The sequence below is a fragment of the Heloderma suspectum genome, chromosome 2 (assembly GCF_057233095.1).
Source record: "Heloderma suspectum isolate Gila_16-S chromosome 2, 16-S_ref, whole genome shotgun sequence".
NCBI lineage: Eukaryota > Metazoa > Chordata > Lepidosauria > Squamata > Helodermatidae > Heloderma > Heloderma suspectum.
The window spans coordinates 169,784,330-169,806,701 of NC_139459.1; the positions used below are offsets into that span (position 1 = coordinate 169,784,330).

General features: G+C 46.8%; 1 protein-coding gene across 3 annotated transcripts; it reads left to right on the forward strand.

Annotated features, from left to right (window-relative positions):
* Positions 1-327: 327 nt before the first annotated feature.
* Positions 328-22,034, forward strand: ANGPTL6 (angiopoietin like 6). Of its 3 annotated transcripts, none has more exons than XM_084835925.1 (7): positions 328-499; positions 10,430-11,000; positions 14,667-14,853; positions 16,095-16,285; positions 17,403-17,673; positions 20,267-20,424; positions 21,242-22,034. In XM_084835925.1, the coding sequence occupies exons 2-7, from the start codon at positions 10,431-10,433 to the stop codon at positions 21,281-21,283; spliced, it is 1,419 nt and encodes a 472-aa protein (XP_084692051.1). In that variant the 5' UTR covers positions 328-499; position 10,430; the 3' UTR covers positions 21,284-22,034. The 3 variants fall into 3 exon arrangements, with proteins under 3 accessions (XP_084692051.1, XP_084692052.1, XP_084692053.1); XM_084835926.1 differs by lacking the exon at positions 328-499 and adding an exon at positions 2,282-2,611; XM_084835927.1 differs by lacking the exon at positions 328-499 and adding an exon at positions 2,282-2,611 and having other exon boundaries at positions 20,267-22,029.
* Positions 22,035-22,372: the final 338 nt, after the last annotated feature.

Below are 22,372 nucleotides of genomic sequence, written 5' to 3' on the forward strand. Positions count from 1 at the left end.
ATGGAACCCATGACCTAGGGAGGTGGTGGGCTCTCCCATACTGGAGGCATCCAAGACGAGGCTGGACAGCCATCTGTCAGGGATGCTCTGACCTGGATTCCTGCATTGAGCAGGGGGTTGGACTTGATGGCCTTGTAGGCCCCTTCCAACCCTACAATTCTATGATTCTATGATATTTTACTAAGAAAATCAGTAATGATGGTGGACAAGGTATCCCAAAAGCCATCAGGACTCACCTCTGCTGACACTTGCCTTGGGTCTCCAGCACCTGGCTAGCAGCAGCAGGCAGCCATTTTAATTTCCCACCTGTAGCATTGCTCCAGGGCATTGTGGGAAATCAGAACGGCTGTTTGTCACTGCCACTACCAGGAAAGCTTGCAGTCAGAGCCCACCAGTGCCAGAGGGTCCCCACCAGAGAGCACTCTGCCAAGGGCCTCCTCAGGGCTACAGCTAGCGCGGCCACTACCGCTCTTCTCCTGCAATGTGCAGCCACAGAGGAGTAAGTGTTGGGCATCTCTTATGGTGTGCTTTTGGTTCATCGAAGGCCTAACAGGCCTAGCTAGCCAGTGCTGTTTGTAAACTCAGTGTCTGCCCTAGAATCTGACGCAGAATCCTCTGTACTGCACAGGGGCTTGGTGGCAGGCAAGTCAATGTTGAAAGCGTTTCCTGAACGTTTTTGTTTTTATGGATTTGCAGGGGGGTACCCTTTCTTGTGTAAGTCGCTTTGAGACTGCTTTTGCAGGGGGAAGCAGTGCATAAGTTTAATAAGGGCGCAACCCTGTTGTAATGACTGCAAGCCTCTGAACTTGGAGGCTGCTGTGCAGGGTGGGAGGAACAGTGGAGGCGATCTTCGCCTCTCCCTCCTCCCGCTCTGCATTTTTGTTAGATGGGCTTTTTTGCCAATCTAGCAAAAGTGTCCCAGAGGGGGAGGGAACGAAGCTGGGGAGGCCTCAGGATAGCTGATATCCTGGCCTTTCCTGTCTCCTCTCCTCCCCTCCCTCCCCTCCCCACCCCTGAAACACCCCCCTTTCCCCCCTCCAAGATTGTGTTCCGGACCTCAGAGAGGCAGCCAGCATGGTTCTTTCTGCACCGGCTGTGAGCGGGATGGGGTGGAGCTCTGATTCCCAGCTCTGAGATCGGAGCACTGTCTGTGACCTCAGATCTGAGAATCTGAACTATCCTGTGGCCCTTCGGGTGCTGTCTAGGGGCCATAGGATCATTCCTTCTTCGAATGAATGAAAATCAATTAAAGTAGAAAGTCTGAAAACCTCCGGAATGCTCCTCTGCTATACCACATAAGCACAAGACCTCTTATGTAGCCCTTAAGAATAAACAGGGCAAATAACAACACAGCTACTCTTTCCATCCATAACAAAAGTTGGAAGCTTTGCTCTCTCTTTCCTTTTCTGGCTCATAGCCAGGCATTTTGTTGTGGTGCAGAAGGTTGCACTATGTGTGAGTGCACATCTGTATCATAGGTTAGTGCGAAACAGGTAAATAATCCACCCCCCAAAATAGCCTAAATACAAACGAACAGATTTCCATTAAAGTAAAATGGCATTATGAAAAATACAAGTACCAGGGCTGAGATCCAAAGCACTGCATACGGTAGTCTGTCTTAGTATGGGAGCTTTTCATCTCCTGCCTCTGGCAACAGCGCCTCATACCCCTTCTCCCAGAGGTTGGGGTTCTTTGTAGCAGCACCCTATATGGTACTTGGGGGTGGGGAGGCTGCTATTGTAAGAAAAAATTGACCAGCACCATCCCCTGTGTACATGGAAACACCTTGGGTAGAATATTGGAAGGCAAAGGTTGCTTATGGGTCACTTAGGGAGCGGCTTACTGTCTGCATGTTTTCCCACACATCTCTGTAAGTAGGGATGGGGAACACGTGGACCTCTAGATGTTCTTGGAATGCAACTCCCATCATCCCTCACCATTGGCTATGCTGGCTAGTCACAGTCGAACATCTGTAAGGCCCCTGGACTAAAAGCTTACACTTTTCTTTATCTCCTTAAAAGGAAACCTGAACATTATTCCTTAAAAGGAAACCTGAACCTGATACTTTGGGGATGCCAGGCCCTCAAATGACTACCTACCACATGGCTCCTAGCCTACAGCCTTGCCATCTTCTTTCCTTCTTTGCCAGTGTACCATGTGTTTCTCATTTCCAGTTTGGAATCTCCCCTTGCATTTTGTGCAAGGCAGTGTCCCCTGCACTCATGCAGCAAGCTACCCCACCCCACCGCACCGTGTTTGGGACATGCCGGATAAGTCCCACATGACGGTACAAGGAGAGTCATAGTTGGAAGGGGTCACACTCAGCGCATTTAATTCTTTTTAAGCAGTTCCCAAACTGCCTTAAGAGGAAGTTGGAAATCATATCCTGATGGGCTGCAGTGTGCGGCTCAAGGAATTTAACACTTTTTCCTGGCACGGGATTGATGCATGATGTGAGAGGGGCGAGCAAGCAAAACAGAGAGGCTGGGAGCCAGGACTTGGGGGTCCTATCTCTGGCTTTGGGAAGGAAGTGGGTTCAAGTGGGCTGATTGGAGGAGGCGACTGGACTCTTGTGTTCTGTCCGGAGCAGCTGGAGGCAAGAAGCAGCCAGGTAAGGCCAGTAATATCTGTGACTGGACTGAGAGGATGCACATTTCCAAGTTACACAGAAGTCTTTCTCCAGCAGTTTGGAAGAGCTGCCAGTTCTCATACATATATATATATATAGAACAAAGTTACTTACTAATGCAGATATTTTTATTCCACTTTCCTTCTGCTCAGCAGAAGCTTTTGTGTGTGAGAGAGTGAGAGACAGACAGACTGAATGTATCTGTTAGGAATCCTGGATTCTATTCATAACTCTTGTGCGTTGGGGTAGGGGCGGCTGGAGGAGGAGTGGTACTCATGAATAATCACAAAGATGCAAGAGATTCAAAATATGTATCTCGACCCTGAGACTGGACACGTGTATCAATCTGTTGCATGTGTTATCCCTCACACCCTTCTTTCAAGGAGCTCAGAGTGGTCTTTTACCTTCACAACAACCTTATAAGGTGGGTTAGACTGAAAGAGTGTGACTCAGCCAGTCTGCCTCATAGCTGAGCAGGAAACCCAATGCAGTAGCCACGCAAACTGCTCAAACAATAATGACAGATGTATGTCCAACCTGTTTCTAATTTCCGAGGTGTATCCTTTGCTCAGAAACTGGGTTTCAGTGGATCTGAAGTAGAAAGTTCTCCTGCTGTTAAGTGTAAAAAGATAATGTCAGGAACTACACTTTGCATCTAAGGGAGCCTCCTCCAAGGGAGGCTCAGAGGGTGGCAACAAGGGAGAGGGCTTTCTTGGTGGTGCCCCCCCCCCCTTTATGGAATAATCTCCCTGACGAGGCCTGCCTGGCGTTAACATTGTCATCTTTTTGGCGCCAGGTTAAAACTGCCCTCTTATCTCAGGCTTTTGGCAGCACATAAGGAGTCTCTTTTATTGTCTCTGGCTGATAGTTTTAAATGGTTTTAGGTATATGTTGTTGTTGTGTGTGCTATTTGTTCTGTGTCATTACGTCAATGGTTTTATACTTTATATAATGTATTTTAATGGTTTTTTAATTGTGGTGAACCGCCCAGAGAGCTTTGGCTATGGGGTGGTATAGAAATATAATAAATGAAATGAAATAGGAAGCTGCCTTATTCTGAATCAGACCATTGGTACATCTAGCCCAGTATTGTCGACTGACTGGCAGCAATGGCTCACCAGGGTTTCAGGCAGAATTTCTTCCCAGCCCTACCTGGAGATGCTGGGGATTGAACCTGGGACTTTCTGCATGCAAAGCAGCTGCTCTACCCCTCTAATGTTATCAAAAGTTCTGAGGGTCAGCCTTCCTGGGTTATGTCAAGGGTTGTCAACCAGTCCCTTTAGTTTTACAGTTGCGTCAAAGGGAGCAGTTTGTTGTACGTGATCTATTTTCTGCTTTATATATTATCTTGTATAGGATGGTGTTTTGAACCAATTATTCCTTAGATCTGACTTCAAAACAACAAGAACAGAGGCTGGTTCACTTCTCTGCTTATGGGCAATCTTATGCATGTTTCCTCAGAAGTGAATCCCATTGGTCTGGTTTGGATGACTTAACAGCCCACCGTGGCTTAATTTACCTGTGAGGAGCTGCAATGTGTACCAGCCACCATTATGAATATGCAAGCCCTGGCTGTGAGCTGCTGTGGCTTGTTGTCTGAACCCAGGTGGTGGAGGTTAGTTAAGGGTTAAACAACCCTGGGATAACCCATTTAACCCTCAAATAACCCCTGCTGCCTGGGTTCAGACAACAGACAAGCCACAGCAACACCCGGCCAGGGCTTGCATAGTCATAATGGCATCCAGCACATACTGCAGTAAATTAACCCGCGATGGGCTGTCGTGTTGTGTAAATTAGCCTACTGTCTTCAAAGGGCTTACTTCCTACTAAGTGGTTTAGGATTGCAGCCTTAGTTCTATCTGTAGAGTGGAGAGAGATGGGGGAATTAACTAATCAGAAAGGCCTTGGAGTTAAAGTCTCTTGATTTCTAACTCTTGCTAGGCTTTTCTTTCTTGTTTTTAAAGTAAATATTTCCCTGTAAGTCATGAGATGTTAAAGCTTTTCTACATGAGGCTGTTAATCCGCTGCATCTACTTTCAGTTCTGTTGCAGAATTGAGATCCCAGCACTAAACGCGTTTCCTTTCCTGCTTTTTTGCCACATAACGTCTAGGTGGCACTGTGGTATAGCAGAATAGCGCAAATTAGCGAGAGGAAATTGCGCTTTCCTTCACTTTCACAATTAAATGTCGCATTAAATATCTAGAAAAACTCACCAAAACTGTTGGTTAGACACACAGCGAAACCAGAGGGTCACAATGTTGTCTAAAGAGCCTGTAAATAACTGCGAGTAGAGAATGAAGAGCATATGATAAATGCCTCATGTAGAAAAGCCCATAATAATTCATGTTATTCAGTATATCACATCTTGCAATTAACGTTTTATTTCCAGCTATACACTTCAAAAAATGTAGATGGACTGGAGATCCTCCAGGAGAGAACAAGATATAACAAGTGATGTTAACAAAAGTTACTTTGTCTTTTCTGAGTCCACTGTCACTTGCACTGAATCTGGTGCTTGGCGTATAATTTAGATGCTTATCATTTAAGTTTTCAAGTTCCTATCCCTTGTGGCTATGATGAGGTTGGAAATCTGCAGACAGCAATAGCAAAAACCTATGCTTTAAGGCTGGATAATATATTGAAGTCTTTGTTGTCCTCTCTGGTTTGTAAACTATTATCTTAACGCTAAACTACATGAAGTTAAATGTATCTTTGTATTTAATGTACAATCAGGTTTTTTATTTATGCAAATTACATCAGTTGGGAGGCTGATAATTACTGGGATCAAAGCAGATCAGGGTGGGGGTGAAATGTAATGCTTTCTTCCTATGCTATGCTCCTGAGGAAAAATCTTTCTCTGGAACTGGGAAGAAATCTGCACATTGCCACCAGTGGCAGAATGGCTACCAAACCAAATGACAGTTTCGAAGAAAGGATTTTCCTCAGGACAATAGTGTGTGAGGAAAGTGTTAAATTCCCTCTCCATGGCTTCTGTGATCCTGATCTCAATAATTATATGTCCCCTGCCCCCTAACAGATGTTATGTGTATTTTTTAAAAACTCTATACCTTAAGTGCAAAGGCACATTTAATCTCATGCCTACTTTGGATCTTACAGTGCAATCCTATACATGTTTACTCAGAAGTAAGTCCCATTCAGTTCAATGAAGCTAATTCCCAGCTAAATGTGTATAGGATTGCAGTCCTAATGGCCTTGCAGCTGACATCTTGCAACACTAATCTTGGAAAGAAGCTATCAACTTGCAATTTAATTTAGCTTGGTAAGAGCCCCAATCCTTTTGTGGCACTACAGGACAAGTATTATATTTATACCTAGATGCTCAGGTTTTACTAAGCTTATGCTAATTAATTTGCAGGGGATCTTAGGTCTTTCTAAGTGTTCTTTTTTAACTATCAGCTTTGGTTTTGCAAAGCTTATTTTTAATAAGTACCAAGGATCTATTTGACTTGCAAGGAGTTGATTTTTTTTAACTCACCAGGGAAGGACCATAGCTCAGTGGTAGATCACCTGCTTTGCATGCAGAGGGTCCTGGGTTCAATCTCCAGCATCCCCAGGTAGGGCTGGAAAAACTCTTGCCTGAAACCCTGGAGAGCCATTGCTGCCCAGTCAGTGTCGACACTATTGGGCTAGGTGGACCCAGGGTCTGACTCGGTATAAGGCAGCTTCTGATGTTACTTCTGAGTAACCATGCAAAGGATTCAGTTAGCACAGATAGTAAGATAATCTCTCATCCTTACTTGTACCAACTTGACTGAAGTAGACCATGTCCAGAGGAAGGAATTATTTTTGTGATAGAGACTCGTTGCTGCCCCTTGCATTTTACTATTTTTATTTCCCTCAGCCCTCCTGAGAGCTGGCGTGAGAACAGGGTCAGAGGCTACTGGGGGAGGGGGGGTTAAAGAAGCAGCGATAAGCCCCATATGGTGCTGCCCAAGGGGCCTGGGAATGGATGCTGTGTTTACACAGGACTAGGAGCCATCTGTCCCAGGGTGTACCACTTGCTTTCCTCAGCGCCCCCCCCCCCCCCGCCGTGAAATACCCCTCAGTGTTTACTGTATTTGTCTTTTCTCACTCACAGAGCTCCTCATGGCACAGGCAGACAGTGAGTGATGTCAGGGAAGTTTAGCATTTTCACATGTGAGGCTTACATCAGCTTTGTTTTTAGTCAGCTCCAAACACAGATGTGTAACCTATGTGCAGTAGCATATGTTCGATTTTTCTTCTGAATTCTCTCTCACGCATTAATGGCATTCATGCATGACAATCCTGCAAAAGCACAAGGGAAGCCCGAAAGCAACTGTCTCTGTCACTTGTGAAAACCAAGGCCTTTTAGGAGCAATTGTTTCATTGTATAGGGAACACTTAGCCATGTCTCCGGGTGAAGATAGAGAGAACATTCTAGATTTAGAAATACCTTTAGTGCATTCAATACACAAATGTACTCTTTTCTCTCTTGGGGTGAGCTCTGTGAAGACAGAGAGAACATTCTAGATTTAGAAATACCTTTAGTGCATTCAATACACAAATGTACTCTTTTCTCTCTTGGGGTGAGCTCTGTGAAGACAGAGAGAACATTCTAGATTTAAAAATACCTTTAGTGCATTCAATACACAAATGTACTCTTTTCTCTCTTGGGGTGGGCTCTGTGAAGACAGAGAGAACATTCTAGATTTAAAAATACCTTTAGTGCATTCAATACACAAATGTACTCTTTTCTCTCTTGGGGTGAGCTCTGAAAAATTAGTTGTGCAAGTTTTCAGAATGCTTTAGTTTGAACAATAGGTGCGGAAGACACCTATTGGCTAGTGCCCATAATATCAGCAAGGCCCCCCGCCCTAATTCTTTGGAGCAGTTTTGCCCCTATTTATGTATATAATACGGGAAAAGACAAACATATATACATCTAAATGTATAGATGCTCCTTTAATACTTATTTAAATAAGCCGACAGCTCATCTGAAACATGAGGGGAGGTGCAAATTGGATGGCCGAAACAGCATTCATCTTGCTGGCACGTATGTTTGTGAGACAAATTGCAAAGCCAGAACCACACCACATATGAAGGCCACAGCAGCCATTATATGACTAGCTACATCATTCTTGGGAGCCATTTTGTGGTGGTGCCCGCAGCAGTTTCTCAAATTCCCAAATGTGCCCTCGGGTCCAAAAATGTGCCCATGCTCTAGCGCATAGGTGATAGATAACCACAAGGAAGGGAGAAGAGGAGCCCTCTCAGGGTCAGGAAAGATAAAGCACTAAGGACCTGAGAAGAGTTGGATTAGCCACGCTTCCCCAACCTGGTGCCCCCCAAATGTGTTGGACTCCAACTCCCGTCATCTGTGGGTATGATGGGAGTTGTAGTCCAACATATATAGAGGGCACAAGGCTGGGGAAGGTTGGATTACTGTCAGAAGTGAAACTTTCAACTCTGTTTTTTAAAAACGGTCATCTGTCTCCTGCTGAAGAGTCTTGTGCTATAAATAATTGGAATAAACAAACAAATAAATAAATAATATCAAATCCCTGCTTTGGAATCCCAGCTTTGTTAATGGGAACCACAAGGCAGCAGCCCAGGAGCTTGGAGGATATAACCGTCTGTCTCCGTGTTTGGGACTTTAATGGTCTTTCTTGAGCCAAATTGGATCCATTACCCAGCGCATATTGGCAAGAGCTGCTGGCACTTATGAGGCCTTAAAGCCAGCCCTGTAAATCTATAGCAACACCCCAGCCCCTAAATATTGAAACTCTGGATCTACTGTCTCGCCTGCATTTGGCGGGGGGGGAACCTGGGTGAAAAGGGAGGGGAGAGAACGGTGGGGGGGGTGACTGGGGGGAAGGCTAGGCCTTCTCTTCCATATCACAGCTGGCAGTTCCACTGAAACCCAAGACCAGTCCTTGTTTAACAATGTTATTTTCTCCTCCACCTCCTACTTTGTTATTTAGCTTGCCCCAGCCAGAGGGAAGAAGATGGCAGGCCTAGCTTTCAGCCAGACATAATCGTTTTGTAAATACAAGAAGGAACTGGAGGGAAAAGCTCATGACTCTGAGCCTGTAGTGCTGTTATTCTGTTTCCCCCACTTCTTGTTTACACAAAAGTATTTTGTCTGGGACAAAACTAGGCCTGCCATCTTCTTCCCTCTGGTTGGGGCAAGCTAAACATCAAAGCGGGCGATGAAGGAGAAAGCAAAATGGTTTAAAGCCTCTTGTGTTTCAAAACAAAACGGTTTAAAAGGTCTTGGGTTTCAGTGCAGCCACCAGCTGTGATGTGGAACAAAAGAGCCAGGCTTTTCCCCAGTCCCTCCCGCGCCTCCCCTTTTAATCCAGCTGGCCCTACCATTAGGCAGAGTGAGGTGACGGACACAGGTCACTGATTTTGCGTGTCATGAAAAGGCAGCAAATTTGTTGCTTACTTATTATTATTATTTTTTTTTTTTACTGCCAGTGGGAGGTGTTTGTGGGATTTTCTGCCTCAGCTGCCAAATAACTTTTTTAAAAACTTTTTTTTATTATAAAATGTCGACAAAACAAAAGAAAGAAAATGTGGCTACATAGATTTAAATATATCAAGTTCAATACAAACGTAGGAAGTGTGTGTGTGTGTGTGTGTGTATGAAAATATAAGTTTCTAAGAACTATAAATAAACTTTGACAAAAGCAGACCAAATATCCAAATAAGTATCCATTCGTATACTTGGGTACTATGCCTTGACTTGTGTGTGTGTGTGGGTGGGTGAAGATGCCATTTACTGTTCTACTTCAAACAGTAAAATGTCTTGGGCCAGCCCTGCTTGGGTTTGGAAAAGGAAAGTTAACAGACCCAGTTCATTTCAGCAGGGCTTGCACAGGAGAACCTCCCAGTGGATTCGATTGTGTTTCTGAGTGCTTCCATTCTCTCACCACAGAACTTTACCATTTCATTCTGAGGCATGGGTAGATGAGGCCTCAAGTTCAGATGCAGTTCCTGTTCCTTGTGAGATATCTCCTGCTGCTGCCTTCCCCAATCTGGTAATCTCCAGGAGTTTTGGACTGCAACTCCCAGTATTCCTGACCATTGACCATGCTAACTGGAGCCGAAGGGAGTTTATTTATTAATTTAAAATATTTCTTGGCCGCCTTTCAGGGCAGGAACCCTCCCCGTGTGGCATACAATAAAAAGATACATAATAAAAACAGACGTGATATTAAAAACGGTGGAAACACAATAAAAACAACAACAGTAGCAAACATTCTAAAAAACAACACAGGATAAGATTGAGGCGAACTGTGAAGATCATTAGTGTATTTTATCATAAGACCATGGGCTTCTTCACAAGGAGCTTTTATCCTGCTATTGAGATTGCTCACTCACGGAAGTTTGCGGGTCCTTTTCATGACGTCGTCAACCTCCCCGGCACATCCAGAGGTATTTCCCGGTTATTGCATGTTAAAAAGATCTGGAAATAATTAACTATCTATTTAAGTTGGATTGTTATGCTATTAAAATAGCCACTACATGGTGCTGTTTCATTGATCTCTATGGAACCTTGAAAATTAGAAACTTCCCCTCTCAACAATCACACAGATGCCATCTGGGAGCCCACTGTAAACATGGAAAGGCTCCACAACGGGAGGACTGCGGGGTTTTTCTTTAGTGTAAAGGCAGCCCACATCTCCTTTCAATTCTCTGGTGCTAAGGCAATGTCAGGACTGAAGCTAATGGTACTGTACTTTGTCAGTCCTCCAGGGAGAGATACAAGAGTCATTGTTTCTGACCTCTCTTGCTGTTCCTTCTCCCAATAGCATGGAGCCCCAGTACGTGGCAGTGACACTGCTGCTGAGCCTCGCCAGGCCAGTCCTGCTGGGTCCTGAACCCCTCACCGGGCCAAAGTGCACCTACACCTTCATCCTGCCACAACAGAAGTTCACAGGGGCCGTGTGCTGGAGCAGTGTGCGACCTCCGCCGGAGCCTCCGAGCCTCAATCGCAGTGAAGTGGAGGAGCTCCGCCACCAGCTGGGCCAACAGCAGGCCCAAATGGACGAGCTACGTCGACTGGTGGAGGTAGACGGGACAGTGGTGAGTGAGGTCAAGGCGCTGCGCAAGGAAAGCCGCAACGTCAACGCCCGCGTCACTCAGCTCTATACTCAGCTGCTTCATGAGATCCTCCAGCGACGAGAGCGGCCAGTACAGACCACCCAGCTCGAAGGGCGGGTGGCCAACGCCTCTGCCGAGGCCTTGCGTGTAGCTGCCAATTATCGCCAACTGGAGGGCAAGTACCTCACCTTAGCTGCCCTGGTCAACAACCAGAGTGCCCTCATCAGCCGGCTGGAGAGGGAGTGCCAGCAAGGAGCAAGTGGCAGGATGCGCCCACAGGTACTGCTCAGAGGGAACTGGAGATGCTTCTGGATGAGGCTTTTATCACGCAACTGCCCTTCCTCATTCACAGAATTTTACTGGCGGGGGACATGACGTCGCCTTACATTTGTAACTCTCCTGTATTTTGCCACTGCTTCTTCCATCTTTTTGATTTCCACCAAGAAAATTATTTAAGGAGGGAAAGGCAGAATAGCCATCCATCTCGAAGCACTCTGGGAGACAAGGATGGGATGGGAGGACAATAGGGTAGAAAGGGGCAGAGGAAAGGGATATGGCTAGAGCAGCCTTCCCCAATCTGGTGCTCTCCAGATGGCTGGGGGATCTTGGGAGCTGTAATCCAACACATCTGGACAACACAGGTTGGGGAAGGCTGGGCTACAGGGTTGTCAGGAGACAGTGGCTGATTTTTCAAAACCAAAGCTGGGGCCCAAGCCTTCCTGGAAGCCACCCTCTTTCTTTAGGAAGCCCTGCCCTCTAATCCTAGGTGTATATGGTTTAGCTTTTTCTGAGAACCAGAGTCTGGTCTTTACCACCTCACATTGCAGATAGTGGCTGATGTGACTGAAGGCTTCTTTGTCCAATCAATCAATCAATCAATCCCTGTATGTAGAAAATGAGCATGTTAGTGGGCCATATTATAATCTAGCTGCCTCCCTGACACCCCCATTTTCTATGTGCAGGAAATTTCATCATGTGAACCCCACTCCCATGCAGTCTGAAGTGGTATAGCCCACCTTACCACCTCAGTGAGAGCTAGGCTTTAGTGGTACAGGGACCACCATTCTCCCACTGCTGCCTCAAGGAGTGAGCTCTGCTGTGCAAAATAGATTCTGGGCCTGAGACCTGGTGAGCTTTGACTGGTTCAAATTAAACCCTGCACGGAGAAGCCCTGTTGTTGCCTTTCCCCCCACCTGTCTTAATAGCATCCTGACAGAAGTAAAGCTTTCCCCATCTCTCCATGTCTGCAAATGCTACATTTCTGCATGTCAGGCTGAAAAATATAAAAATATTGTGGGTACAGAACCCCTGACAGAAAAATAGGTGGTAACTCTGTCCGACTTCCAGTCCATTGAGTGGGCAGCATCTGCTGCTACAGGCACAATTAAAGCCAGAGGAAAAAAGATGGCACTCTTAGGGTGAAGCCAGATATGGAGTGGTGGCAGTGGCTTGAACCCTTTGCATAAAGCATTTGTTTTCAGGCCAGCAATACCTGTTCAACAAACTACTTCCACTACACTTAAAAGATTACATCTTGCCCTCACCCTTAATTGTGCTTCCCCATGGAGAATAGATGCCCCCACCTACTTGCTCACTGGCTGTCTTCCTGTCAAGCAAGCAGGTGGTAGCAATGATGATAGCTAATACCCTGGAAGACAGAAACAGAATTCAAAGTGATCTTGATAGGCTGGAGTACTGGGCAGAAAACAACAGAATGAAATTTAATAGGGATAAATGCCAAGTTCTGCACCTAGGAAAAAGAAATCAAATGCAGAGTTATAAGATAGGCGATACTTGCCTCAACAAGACTACAAGCGAGAAGGATCTTGGAATTGTTGTAGTTCATAAGCTGTGTCCAGTTCTGGGCGCCGCACTTTAAGAAGGATACAGACAAACTGAAGAGGGTTCAGAGGAGGGCAACAAAGATGATCAGGGGACTGGAAATAAAGCCCTATGAGGAGAGACTGAGAGAACTGGGCATGTTTAGCCTTGAGAAGAGAAGAGTGAGTGGAGATAGGATAGCACTCTTCAAGTACTTGATAGGTTGTCACAGAAAGGAAGGCCATCATCTCTTCTCGATCATCCCAGAATGCAGGACACGGAATCATGGGCTCAAGTTACAGGAAGCCAGATCCTGGCTGAACATCAGGAAAAACTTCCTGACTGTTAGAGCAATATGACAATGGAACTGATTAGAGGTGGTGGGCTCTCCCACACTGGAGGCCTTCAAGACGAGGCTGGACAGCCATCTTTCAGGAATGCTCTGCCTTGGGTTCCTGCATTGAGCAGAGGGTTGGACTTGATGGTCTTGTAGGCCTCTTCCAACCCTACTATTCTATGATTCTGTGATTCTATTAGAAAGGGGATGAGGTGCAATCGCAGTGGATTCGCATGCCAACCCATTGTGGGTAACAAGCTGTGTTGTCCGAACCTGGGCTGCTTCCTGCAGGGTGGCTTCTTTGCGGACAACAAGCCACCCTGAAAACCCATGGTTTGTTCTAGGGGTTGTTCTACCCATGATGGGTTGGCATGTTGTCTGAACCTGTGACAGCCAACCCATCATGGGTTGTGGGAAGCGGCGACCCAGCCACTGGGCAAGAGCAACAACAGCCTTGCCGCTCTTGGTGATTGTGCCTGACCGTGCTGCCTCAAGCCTCCCTCGCCACTGACTGCCCCTGCAGTGGTGCTCAAAGGACACTTTGGAGGGGCAGTCACTCATTTGCCAACCCCCTTTTTTATTTTTTCAGGTCCCAACATTTTTCAGGCCCTGGCAATTAGCCACTGAGAGCTCAGGAGAAGGGGACCAGATGCCCCCTTAGCAATGTGAGCCACACATTTTAAAGTGTTGCACTGACCCTTGGCAGTCCCCCCTTCCATTGCACTCCTCCCCAAGTCTCCAGCAAGTGGATTTAAGTGTGATCTAGGGTCCATCCCATTCTCACAGCTCCCAATTGCAGTAACGGGGGAGCTACAAAAATGGGGTGGACCCTAGGTCAGTCTTAAAATGACTTGCTGGAGACTTGGGGAGGTGTGCAATGCAAGGAGGTTCCCCCAAGGGTCAGTTCTCCGTTTCAAAACTTGAGGATAACTTTGACAAAGGGCTGATCTGGTCCCATTTCCCACACAACCTGGCAACAGTCAATGGCTGTCGAACTGGCCTGTCTGCACTCCTGTCTCGTCAATTACCTTGTATGTTTCCTAGTACAGATTGTTTCCTTTGACAGCTGAAACATACAAGGCAATAGACAAGGTAAGGCTATTTATATATAGTTTGACAGCCCTAAGTGCGCACTTTCGCAATTGCAAAAAAATGGTGGTGAGAGAATAATTTCAGAAAATCAGGAAGACATTTGTGCACACTCCTGGGGCCAAAAAATAAAAATAATAAAATTTCGACCCCATTTGCACAAATGTCGGGGCCCGAAAAAAAAAGTCAGGGAATGCAACAAGAGTCATGATCGGAGCAGGGAGGAGGATTTGGCAGCAGACAAGATGGGTTCTTCTGCCAAGTCCCCTGGAATACTGAGTGGGAAGAAGAAGGAGAACAACCCACGGTGAGCCTGATTGTCTAGTGGGCTCACTGTGGGTCGTTCAGTGGACAACCCACACTGCAAGGCCAATTTGCCAGGGTGGGTTGTGTCATGTGAATTCACGGCAGTAACAAGATGAACTCACTGAGGGAGGGTGGTCATTGCAGGTGTCTTGCTGAGGGATCCTCCAAACCTGGAGCTGGAGTGCACACAGACCAGAGTGAAACCCTGCTTAGCCATGGCTTGTCTCCTTTCTGGGAAAACGGCTCCCTGCCCAAGAATAAAAAGGCCTCAAGGAGCCAAAAGGACATGCTCTAACTCTTGTGGCCCCCCTCCCCCTTGGGCTGAAGCGTACAGAAATATGAACCACGCTCGCTCTCTCCTGTGGTGTGAGATGGCTCTCTTCTTTCCACAGCCACCGCTGGTGCCAGTGGTACCTCACAACCCTGTGAGCATCACCAATGAGACTAGGGCCAGGTTCGATGCCATCAATGACATCCAGCGAGACCAGACTGCACCTGCCCAGGACTGGACACATAAGGCTTCAGTTCCACCAGAAGGCACGATTCAGCCCCCTGCTGTTGTGCCCACCAAATCCACAGGTGAGAGAGGGTGTAGCTGCCAAGATGCACATCTGAAGGAGGGCAGCGGCTGAGTGGGACAATCTGCCACCACAGTGGGATGTGGCTGGGGCCCAGTTAACACAGAAACAAGTGGAAGGATAAAACTGTGCCTGAAAATGGTGGATTAATGCTCCTCTGTATAAAAAGCTCCCAGAACATATGTGTGCATAGGGAAGCATTCAACCACGCAGTTCCCCCACCTGCACTCTGAACTGGTACAGCCCAGGTCCAGGAACAGTTTAAGTTTAACCTCTTCTTCTGTTGTTTGTGTGAATTATAATTATTGGTTACCATGGAGATCTGGTCCTCAGAGAGGGCAACCACACTCCAAGGCTGCTTCATCTATTCGCTTACCCACATCTCTCTCTCTCTCTCCAAAAATTTAAACTGCAAGTGCTTCACACTGTTTATCTGCCCCTGCCCCCACCAGCTGGAAGCGGTTGCCACACTCTGCCAGCATCACACTCTGAAAGCTAAAGTGAGATTGCCAGCTACCAAGACTACCTCCTTATCATTTTCTCTCATGGATCGAAGTTTAATTGATCATCCTGGACTGTTAGCTAGCTATCACACTAACTGTGAGCCTATCAATGGATATTAGGATGGTCTAACATCCCTGACAATACAAAACCAATGTACCTATTTCCTTTGGGCAAACATGGCAGAGTATACATACTTTCTACAGTACAATGACCTTGTTATAATGTCTCCTCCCCCACCCCTCTGCCCCGCTTTGCTGTTCTCCCATATTTGTCATAGGGGCCTCCTCCTTCTTTCCTGAAGCATCTGTAGCCCAGAGCCAAATAAAACTAGTACAGTCTATTCTTCACAAACAAAAGCACCCAGCCCCATGCTCCATTCTGGAGCCTCCATTCCCCCACCACCACCACCTGGCGCTGAAGTTTGGCTGAACATCAAACAACAGTTGCTGGAGGAAGGCCAGTGATTTACTGACAGTCTTTTGTAGCTGACAAGGACCATAAAACAAGAGTGCAGCCCCTCTCAAAATATGGGAGGCTGCTGGTGTGGTGGAGCCAATCCAGTCCCCCTTCCTTGAATTCCTCCCCTCCACAGAGGTAGCTACGGGCTGAGCTCAGAGGCATCTCTGCCAGGGGGCAAAAGACCACAACAGGTGGTACAGCCCCCTAGCTGAGATGTTGTTTTTCAAAAGGAGTCCACTGTGTCCTTCAATCCCTAATGGCTCACTTTTCTTGGCACAGGGCCTTGGCTTGACTGTAAAGCAGCTCAACAGGATGGGCAGACCACCGGCATCACCATGCTGCAACCGACTGGGGCCCGGGGCATCTTCCAGGCCTGGTGTGACCAGGAGTATGATGGGGGCGGTTGGACTGTCATCCAGCGGCGGCAGGATGGGTCGGTCAACTTCTTTATCACGTGGCAGCACTACAAGGTGCAAGGATGTGACTCCAGGTGTCATGCGAAGGGAAGAGCTATGAGGTGAAGGGGACCCAGTCTTGGGGGTGGGGGAGGCAGAGCTATGGGGTGCAGCATCGCTTGGACTTAAGAGTCAGAGAGCTGAAGTCCTGTGGTTGGGCAAACTCCTGGGCAAAGAGTCACATGTGGTGGTGCTGGGAGCAAGTGTAAGAGAGACAACACTTTCATGGGTGCTCAGCCTTCACAAGTTGTCACAAGTGGCATCAGCGGCAAGAACGGGTGGCACGACACCTGGATGGGAACACCTTATCCAGGTGCGCCGAGGCAAAGGTTTGCAGTGTGCTTGTGGGTCCAGGAGCTAGACTGACAGAACGTTGGTTTTAAGGACCCCATCAAGGAGCAGAGTCAGTGAAACAAGAGCGATTCAGTGAGGGGTCACAGACTGGGAGGTAGTCCCAGAGATATGGGTTGAATCTAGTTGTGAGAGAAAGGGATTATGCCGAGCCTGCGTGGCAGCTGAAGCTCAGTGTTGTGGTGTCATGGTGTGAGTAGATGTGTGTCTGTGTATGAGAGTAGAAGTGGGTCTCTGTATGCTCTACTGAGTTCCCCCTGCAAAAGGATCCTGTAGATCTCCGCAAGAGCACTAACTGCCCTATACGCTCCATATTGGCAGGGGAGGGGGAGGACTAATGACACACTCTTCTGCTCCCTTAGAGCAGGGCTGGGGAACGTGGAGCTCTCCAGACATTGTTGACCTTCAGCTCCCATCAGCCCACAGCCAGCAGGGCCAATGATCAGGAACAAAGGGAGTTGCAGGGTGCTTCCTGACAGAGGGTCCCCAGCACCAGCAACCAAAGGCACTGTGCCGCTGCTCTACCTTTCCCCTCCCTCTCAGATTTTCTGCGTTAAGGGAAAAGACAGAAGAAGCAACAAGAAAACTCAGGGTCACGAGTGGATGATGACACAGTCTGGAACCCCCGGAAACGTCCGTGAATGAGGCGAGGCAGTGGCGCCCTAAAAGCTTCGTCTGGAAGCACCCCTAGCCCAGCAACATCTGGAGAGCCCCAGGTGGCCCAGCCCTGCCAGAGAGCCGATGCCAGCTTGCTAACGTCTTGCCTGCTGTGTCTCCCTAGAATGGCTTTGGGAACCTGGAAGGAGAGCACTGGCTGGGCCTGGAGTCCATCCACTGGCTGACCCGCCAGGGCTCATATGTGCTGCGAGTATGCATGGAAGACTGGAGTGGGCGACAGGCTCATGCCGAATATGACACCTTCGCCCTGGAGCCCGAGAGCGATTCCTACCGATTGCGGCTGGGGCGGTATCAAGGCAGCGCCGGGGACTCGCTCTCCTGGCACAACGGCCGACAGTTCAGCACGCTCGACCAGGATCACGATGCCTACTCAGGTAAGAGGGCATAAGGGCTGGAACCTGAGAGGCTGCTACAAGGGAATACTGAGAGCTGGGCAGAAGGTGTTATTTGTTCTCGATATTTTTATCATTTGCTTTGTCCAAGGAGCTCAGGTTGGTGTATGTGGTTCTTCCCCATGTCTCCTCACAAAAATCCTGCGAGTCATATAGTGACTGGCTCAAGGTCAACCAGTGAGATTTGTGGCTGAGGTGGGACGTTGATCAAGGTCTCCCTGACATTAGTCTAGCCACTCCACCACACTGGTCTATGGAACGTTCTACTGGGGGCTTTTCTACATGAGCCATTTATCGTGCATTTGTCATTCCCTACTCACAGTTGCTCATGGGTTCTTTAGATGATGTCATGACCCTCCAGTTTTGCTTCTGTGTCTAATCAGCACTTTCGGCAAGTTTTTTTAGAGCCGGAAAAATGCAGCATTCAATTTGAAAGCAAACGTGCGATTTCCTCTTCTGCATTTGTGCTATTCCGCTATACCACAGTGCCAGCTAAAGCAGTAAAGGAAACACTCTTCATGTGGTGCTTGCATCTTAATTCTGCGACAAAACTGAAAGTAGATACAGTGGATTAACAGCCTTGTGTAGAAAAGATCTAGGTTGCTCCTACTCAAGGATGAGAAACTGTGGAGATGGGATTGGGAGGCGGGCGTGTGACACCAAGAAGTCATGCTCTTGGTTTCCAACCAAATCATGCACACCAAGGAGCATCAGCATCTGCATATCATGGGCACGGAGCATTGCAGAGTGAGATGGATATCTGGGAAGAATGATAAAGAGTCTAAATTCTTTTTTGCAAATGACACAACCCCTTTTTCCTTTTGTATTTCCCATGCCTGTAGTTCAAGTGTAAAACCTAAGTTGGGTAGAATACATGTTCGCTTAAAAATTCCAAAATCCGTATTAGGGTAATACCTTTATTAGGCCAACTGAAAGGTCACAAAACAGTGTGTGAGTGTTTGAAATCTCTTTCTCAAGCCAGACGTTACATAAAGCAGGTGGGGTGGGGGTGGGGGCGGGGGTGGGGGCTGACTTCATGTTGAAGCTTTCTGTCCTTCATTAACAACATTCATAAGTGACATTTAGGGCCCAGACTAAAAAATGTGCTGATCTTTTAAAGGTGCCTTCCAAAAGCAAATTGTATGAAAGGCTGAGAGAACTGGGTAAATTTTAAAGTTGGAGTGGGTCAGAGGAAGGAAAAAGTATGGTTCCTGGACAATTACGGGGCCCTTCTAAAAGGGCTCTCAGAAGAGATGGAGCTATCCCTGAGACCAGGACTACACACTCATTTCAGCCAATTTAAAAGGTTTTGACCTATAAAGCCATATATGCTGCTTGCATACCACAAGGAGACTTGTCTCTCCTGTGGAACACATTACCTGGAGAGATTTGCTGCCTCAGCCAAATCCCCCCTCCTTTGAAAAGACAGCGCTAAACCTTTCTGTTTTGGAAAGAGGACGAAGAGTACTTAGGGTGGTTCCAGACCCTCGTAGTAAGAAAAAAGATGGAAGGAGTGGTAGGAAAGCACAGGAGGGTTAGAAAATGGAGGACATTGTTGTCTGGACTCCCATAAAATTCCATAAACCAGGCCGGGCAATTGCACAATAAAAGCCTCCTCTGGAAGCACCTTCAGGGTCTAGAATATTGTTTTATGATTTAGTGGTTGACCTTTACCCTGGTATGTTTGATGTGACTTGTTTCAATGTTGTACATTGGATTTATTTCTGATTTTAAAATCTTTGATTGTTTCTTGTTCCCCTTTTCCCTGAGCAGTGAGAAGGCCTGGGATAATGCAACAAGGTTTCATTTCCTTTGGATGAAAGGGCACTGAGGCCTTAGGGTGTCTTTTCAATATATGTTTATTTACAAAATATACAAGCAGAGCATAATTGGAAACTAATATTCCTACAGCAGGCTCTAGATCTGCTAAACCTGCATTAGATCCCTAGAGAGAGACCCTGCACCCAAAGGCTTTCACCTTCAGCTCACTGGCTCCAAACTGTTTCTTTGCCCCCTCCTGCTATCTGGAGAGTGCCACCTTCCCAAACTATGATGGATTCTGCATTCCAAGTCTAGGGAGGGATCCCTAGCTATCAGAAGAACTTCTCCAGTCATTAGCTCCTATGCACTGATGAAACATCAACTGATCATTTTGAAGTAACATAGGAGATGGCTGGCTAACAAAGGATGGTCACCCATAGCACTATTGATGGAGTTTTTTGAGGTCTGCAAGGCACCTTAAGCATTGTTGATTAGGCAGGATGCACAAATAAATACGTAACTGTCTCCGTTTACTCCCAAGGAAACATTGAAAACATTGTGAGAGTGATGAGAATTCTCTGTTCAAAATTTAGACCTCCAATTCCAAAGGTTCCTTAGGAAAGTCTGCGGCAGCTTTTTGTGCAGACATACCCTAGGAGTGCTAGTAAAAATGAACACCACCAAAGAGAAATGCAGCTGTCACCACCGTTGCAGCCTTTGAATGTGCCTGTGATACCAAGCAGAATCTAACGGCATCTAATATCAGTGTTTGATGATCAGTTCTCTGGTCCCCTCCCCTCCTCTTTTCCTACAGGGAATTGTGCCCACTACCAGAAAGGCGGTTGGTGGTACAATATGTGTGCTCACTCGAATCTCAACGGTGTCTGGTACAAGGGGGGACACTACCGGAACCGCTATCAGGATGGCGTTTATTGGGCAGAGTTTCGTGGTGGTGCCTACTCACTCCGTAAGGTAGCAATGATGATCCGGTCCACAAAAGGCACCTAATTTCCACCCTTGGGGGTTAAGAAAGGACACACACACACACACACACACACACACACACCAAGGGAGAGTCCAGACATACTTAAAAACCGAAGTCACTGAGCTCTGGAAGCACACTTTAACATGTTTTTGTCCGATGTATAGTCTTCTCTCAAGGACTGACCTCAGGGGAAACTTGTTCTGCCAGTAATCAGGAGAAACTGTGCACTGCGCTGATTGGCTGGGGGCCTATGACATCACAAACCTGCCTACCCCCTTCCACCGTCCCAGGAGCAATTTTTCAGCTTTAAAAAAATGGATTAATTTTTCTATTTAAAATGTATGTGAGTACAAGCAGCACCTTAAACAATTACAAACAGGGGTATAGCCTGCCTGAAGCATGGGGAAGGAGAAAAGCTGGACAGGAAATTATTGTTTAATATAGATACCGGTGTGTGTTGTTTGCAGTGTGAAAGCTGGGCAGGGAGGAGGTTGGGTTCATGAATCACGTTGGCTCGTGTTTAAGTTATATCTTCACTCTCCACAATGTAGGCCCAGTTCAGATGTAACAAACCATGGTTTGTTGTGACATAAATGAGGCGGCACTTGGGCATGTGTGCTTCCCCTCCCCTTCACACATGAGGGAAAGAAATGTAAAACTTGTATTCCTGGTTAGGAACAAACCATGGTTTGTCCAAATTTGGTAAATGGTGGTTTGTTCAAACCATGGTTTGTTAATAAACCAGAATGATAATGGTTTGTTGTTATGTCTGCACCAAGCTATGCTTACACATGCATATTACAGAAGTGGATACTCCTGATGAGACAGAGACACCCTCTGGACTGAGACACTTTGTGGCAGGCAACAAGACTGCAGCGATTCAAGGATCTCCACCATAGGGATACCAGTGAAAGCATAATCAACACTGCTCTGGCACTGTACAGGAAGGGAGTTCATTCTTGAGCAGAACAGTGCTTCAGCTCACACAGCACTGGGAGCAGCTTGTGATAAATTATTGTAAGTGCTGAAATGGTACAGATGAAATATTTGAACCCTGTACCATGTATACTGTCCAGACACATAGTTCCTGACAAGGAATTCTAGTCTGAGCTGGCCTAAGGAAAAGACCTCCCAGCCTCACTTTTCACAGATGAAAATCCAAGTCACAGCAGAGCAAAGCAGGTCTTTCTTTCAACATTGGTCTTGGAAACAATTCATATAACCAAGCAACCAAATGGAGGCTGTTTGGTGTGATATGCTGCAGTCACCTGTTCCTTTCTTTGTTAAATACGCTGCACCAAGCACCTGTTTAGGGTTGACTTTTGAGGGGTGTTCATGTTAACAGGTATATACTCTGCTAGACCTCTGTAGTAGGTGAGGCGATTCATGTTCTGTATCCTCTCCTTTCCAAATAGAAATTCTGCTCCAAAGAAAATAAAATCCTGAACCCAAAATATACACATCCCATCAGTGAAGACAATTGTATTAATTTTGCATGAGCCTGCTTTGTTCACTTGTTCATGTTTTTTCAACCAAAATTCTCTGGCAAGGAAACCCACATTCTGTCCTCAAAATAAAGTATGCAAATCTGTAATTCATCCACATTTGCTCAGTATGCTTTTTAGAATTCTGAATTCCAGCAGAGTTCGTCCCAATTGTGGATATCCTTTGATAAGGCACACAAACCCAGCCTCCTGAATACCCCTAGCCATTTACAGATCTTCACGCCATTCAGGGAAGGACCGCTGTGTGAATCCTGGCGTCTGCGGCATATCTGTAATGTCAAGAGGAAGCATGTGCACAAACAGGTGCTCTGGGCACAGTTGCCCCCCTAAGCCAGCTGCTGGTGCTGCGCATATATAGCCCTCATCAGATAGCATCAGTTGCAAAGTTGGTGTAATGTAGTGGTTAAGATACTGAGCTGTGAAGCAGGTT

Bases quoted from the DNA above. Each gene is read 5' to 3' on its own strand.
- ANGPTL6 (XM_084835925.1), top strand. From the start codon at position 10,431: ATGGAGCCCCAGTACGTGGCAGTGACACTGCTGCTGAGCCTCGCCAGG. The intron at 11,001-14,666 runs GTACTGCTCAGA...TTCTTTCCACAG, and splicing joins GTGGCAGGATGCGCCCACAG to CCACCGCTGGTGCCAGTGGT. The intron at 17,674-20,266 runs GTAAGAGGGCAT...CTTTTCCTACAG, and splicing joins GGATCACGATGCCTACTCAG to GGAATTGTGCCCACTACCAG.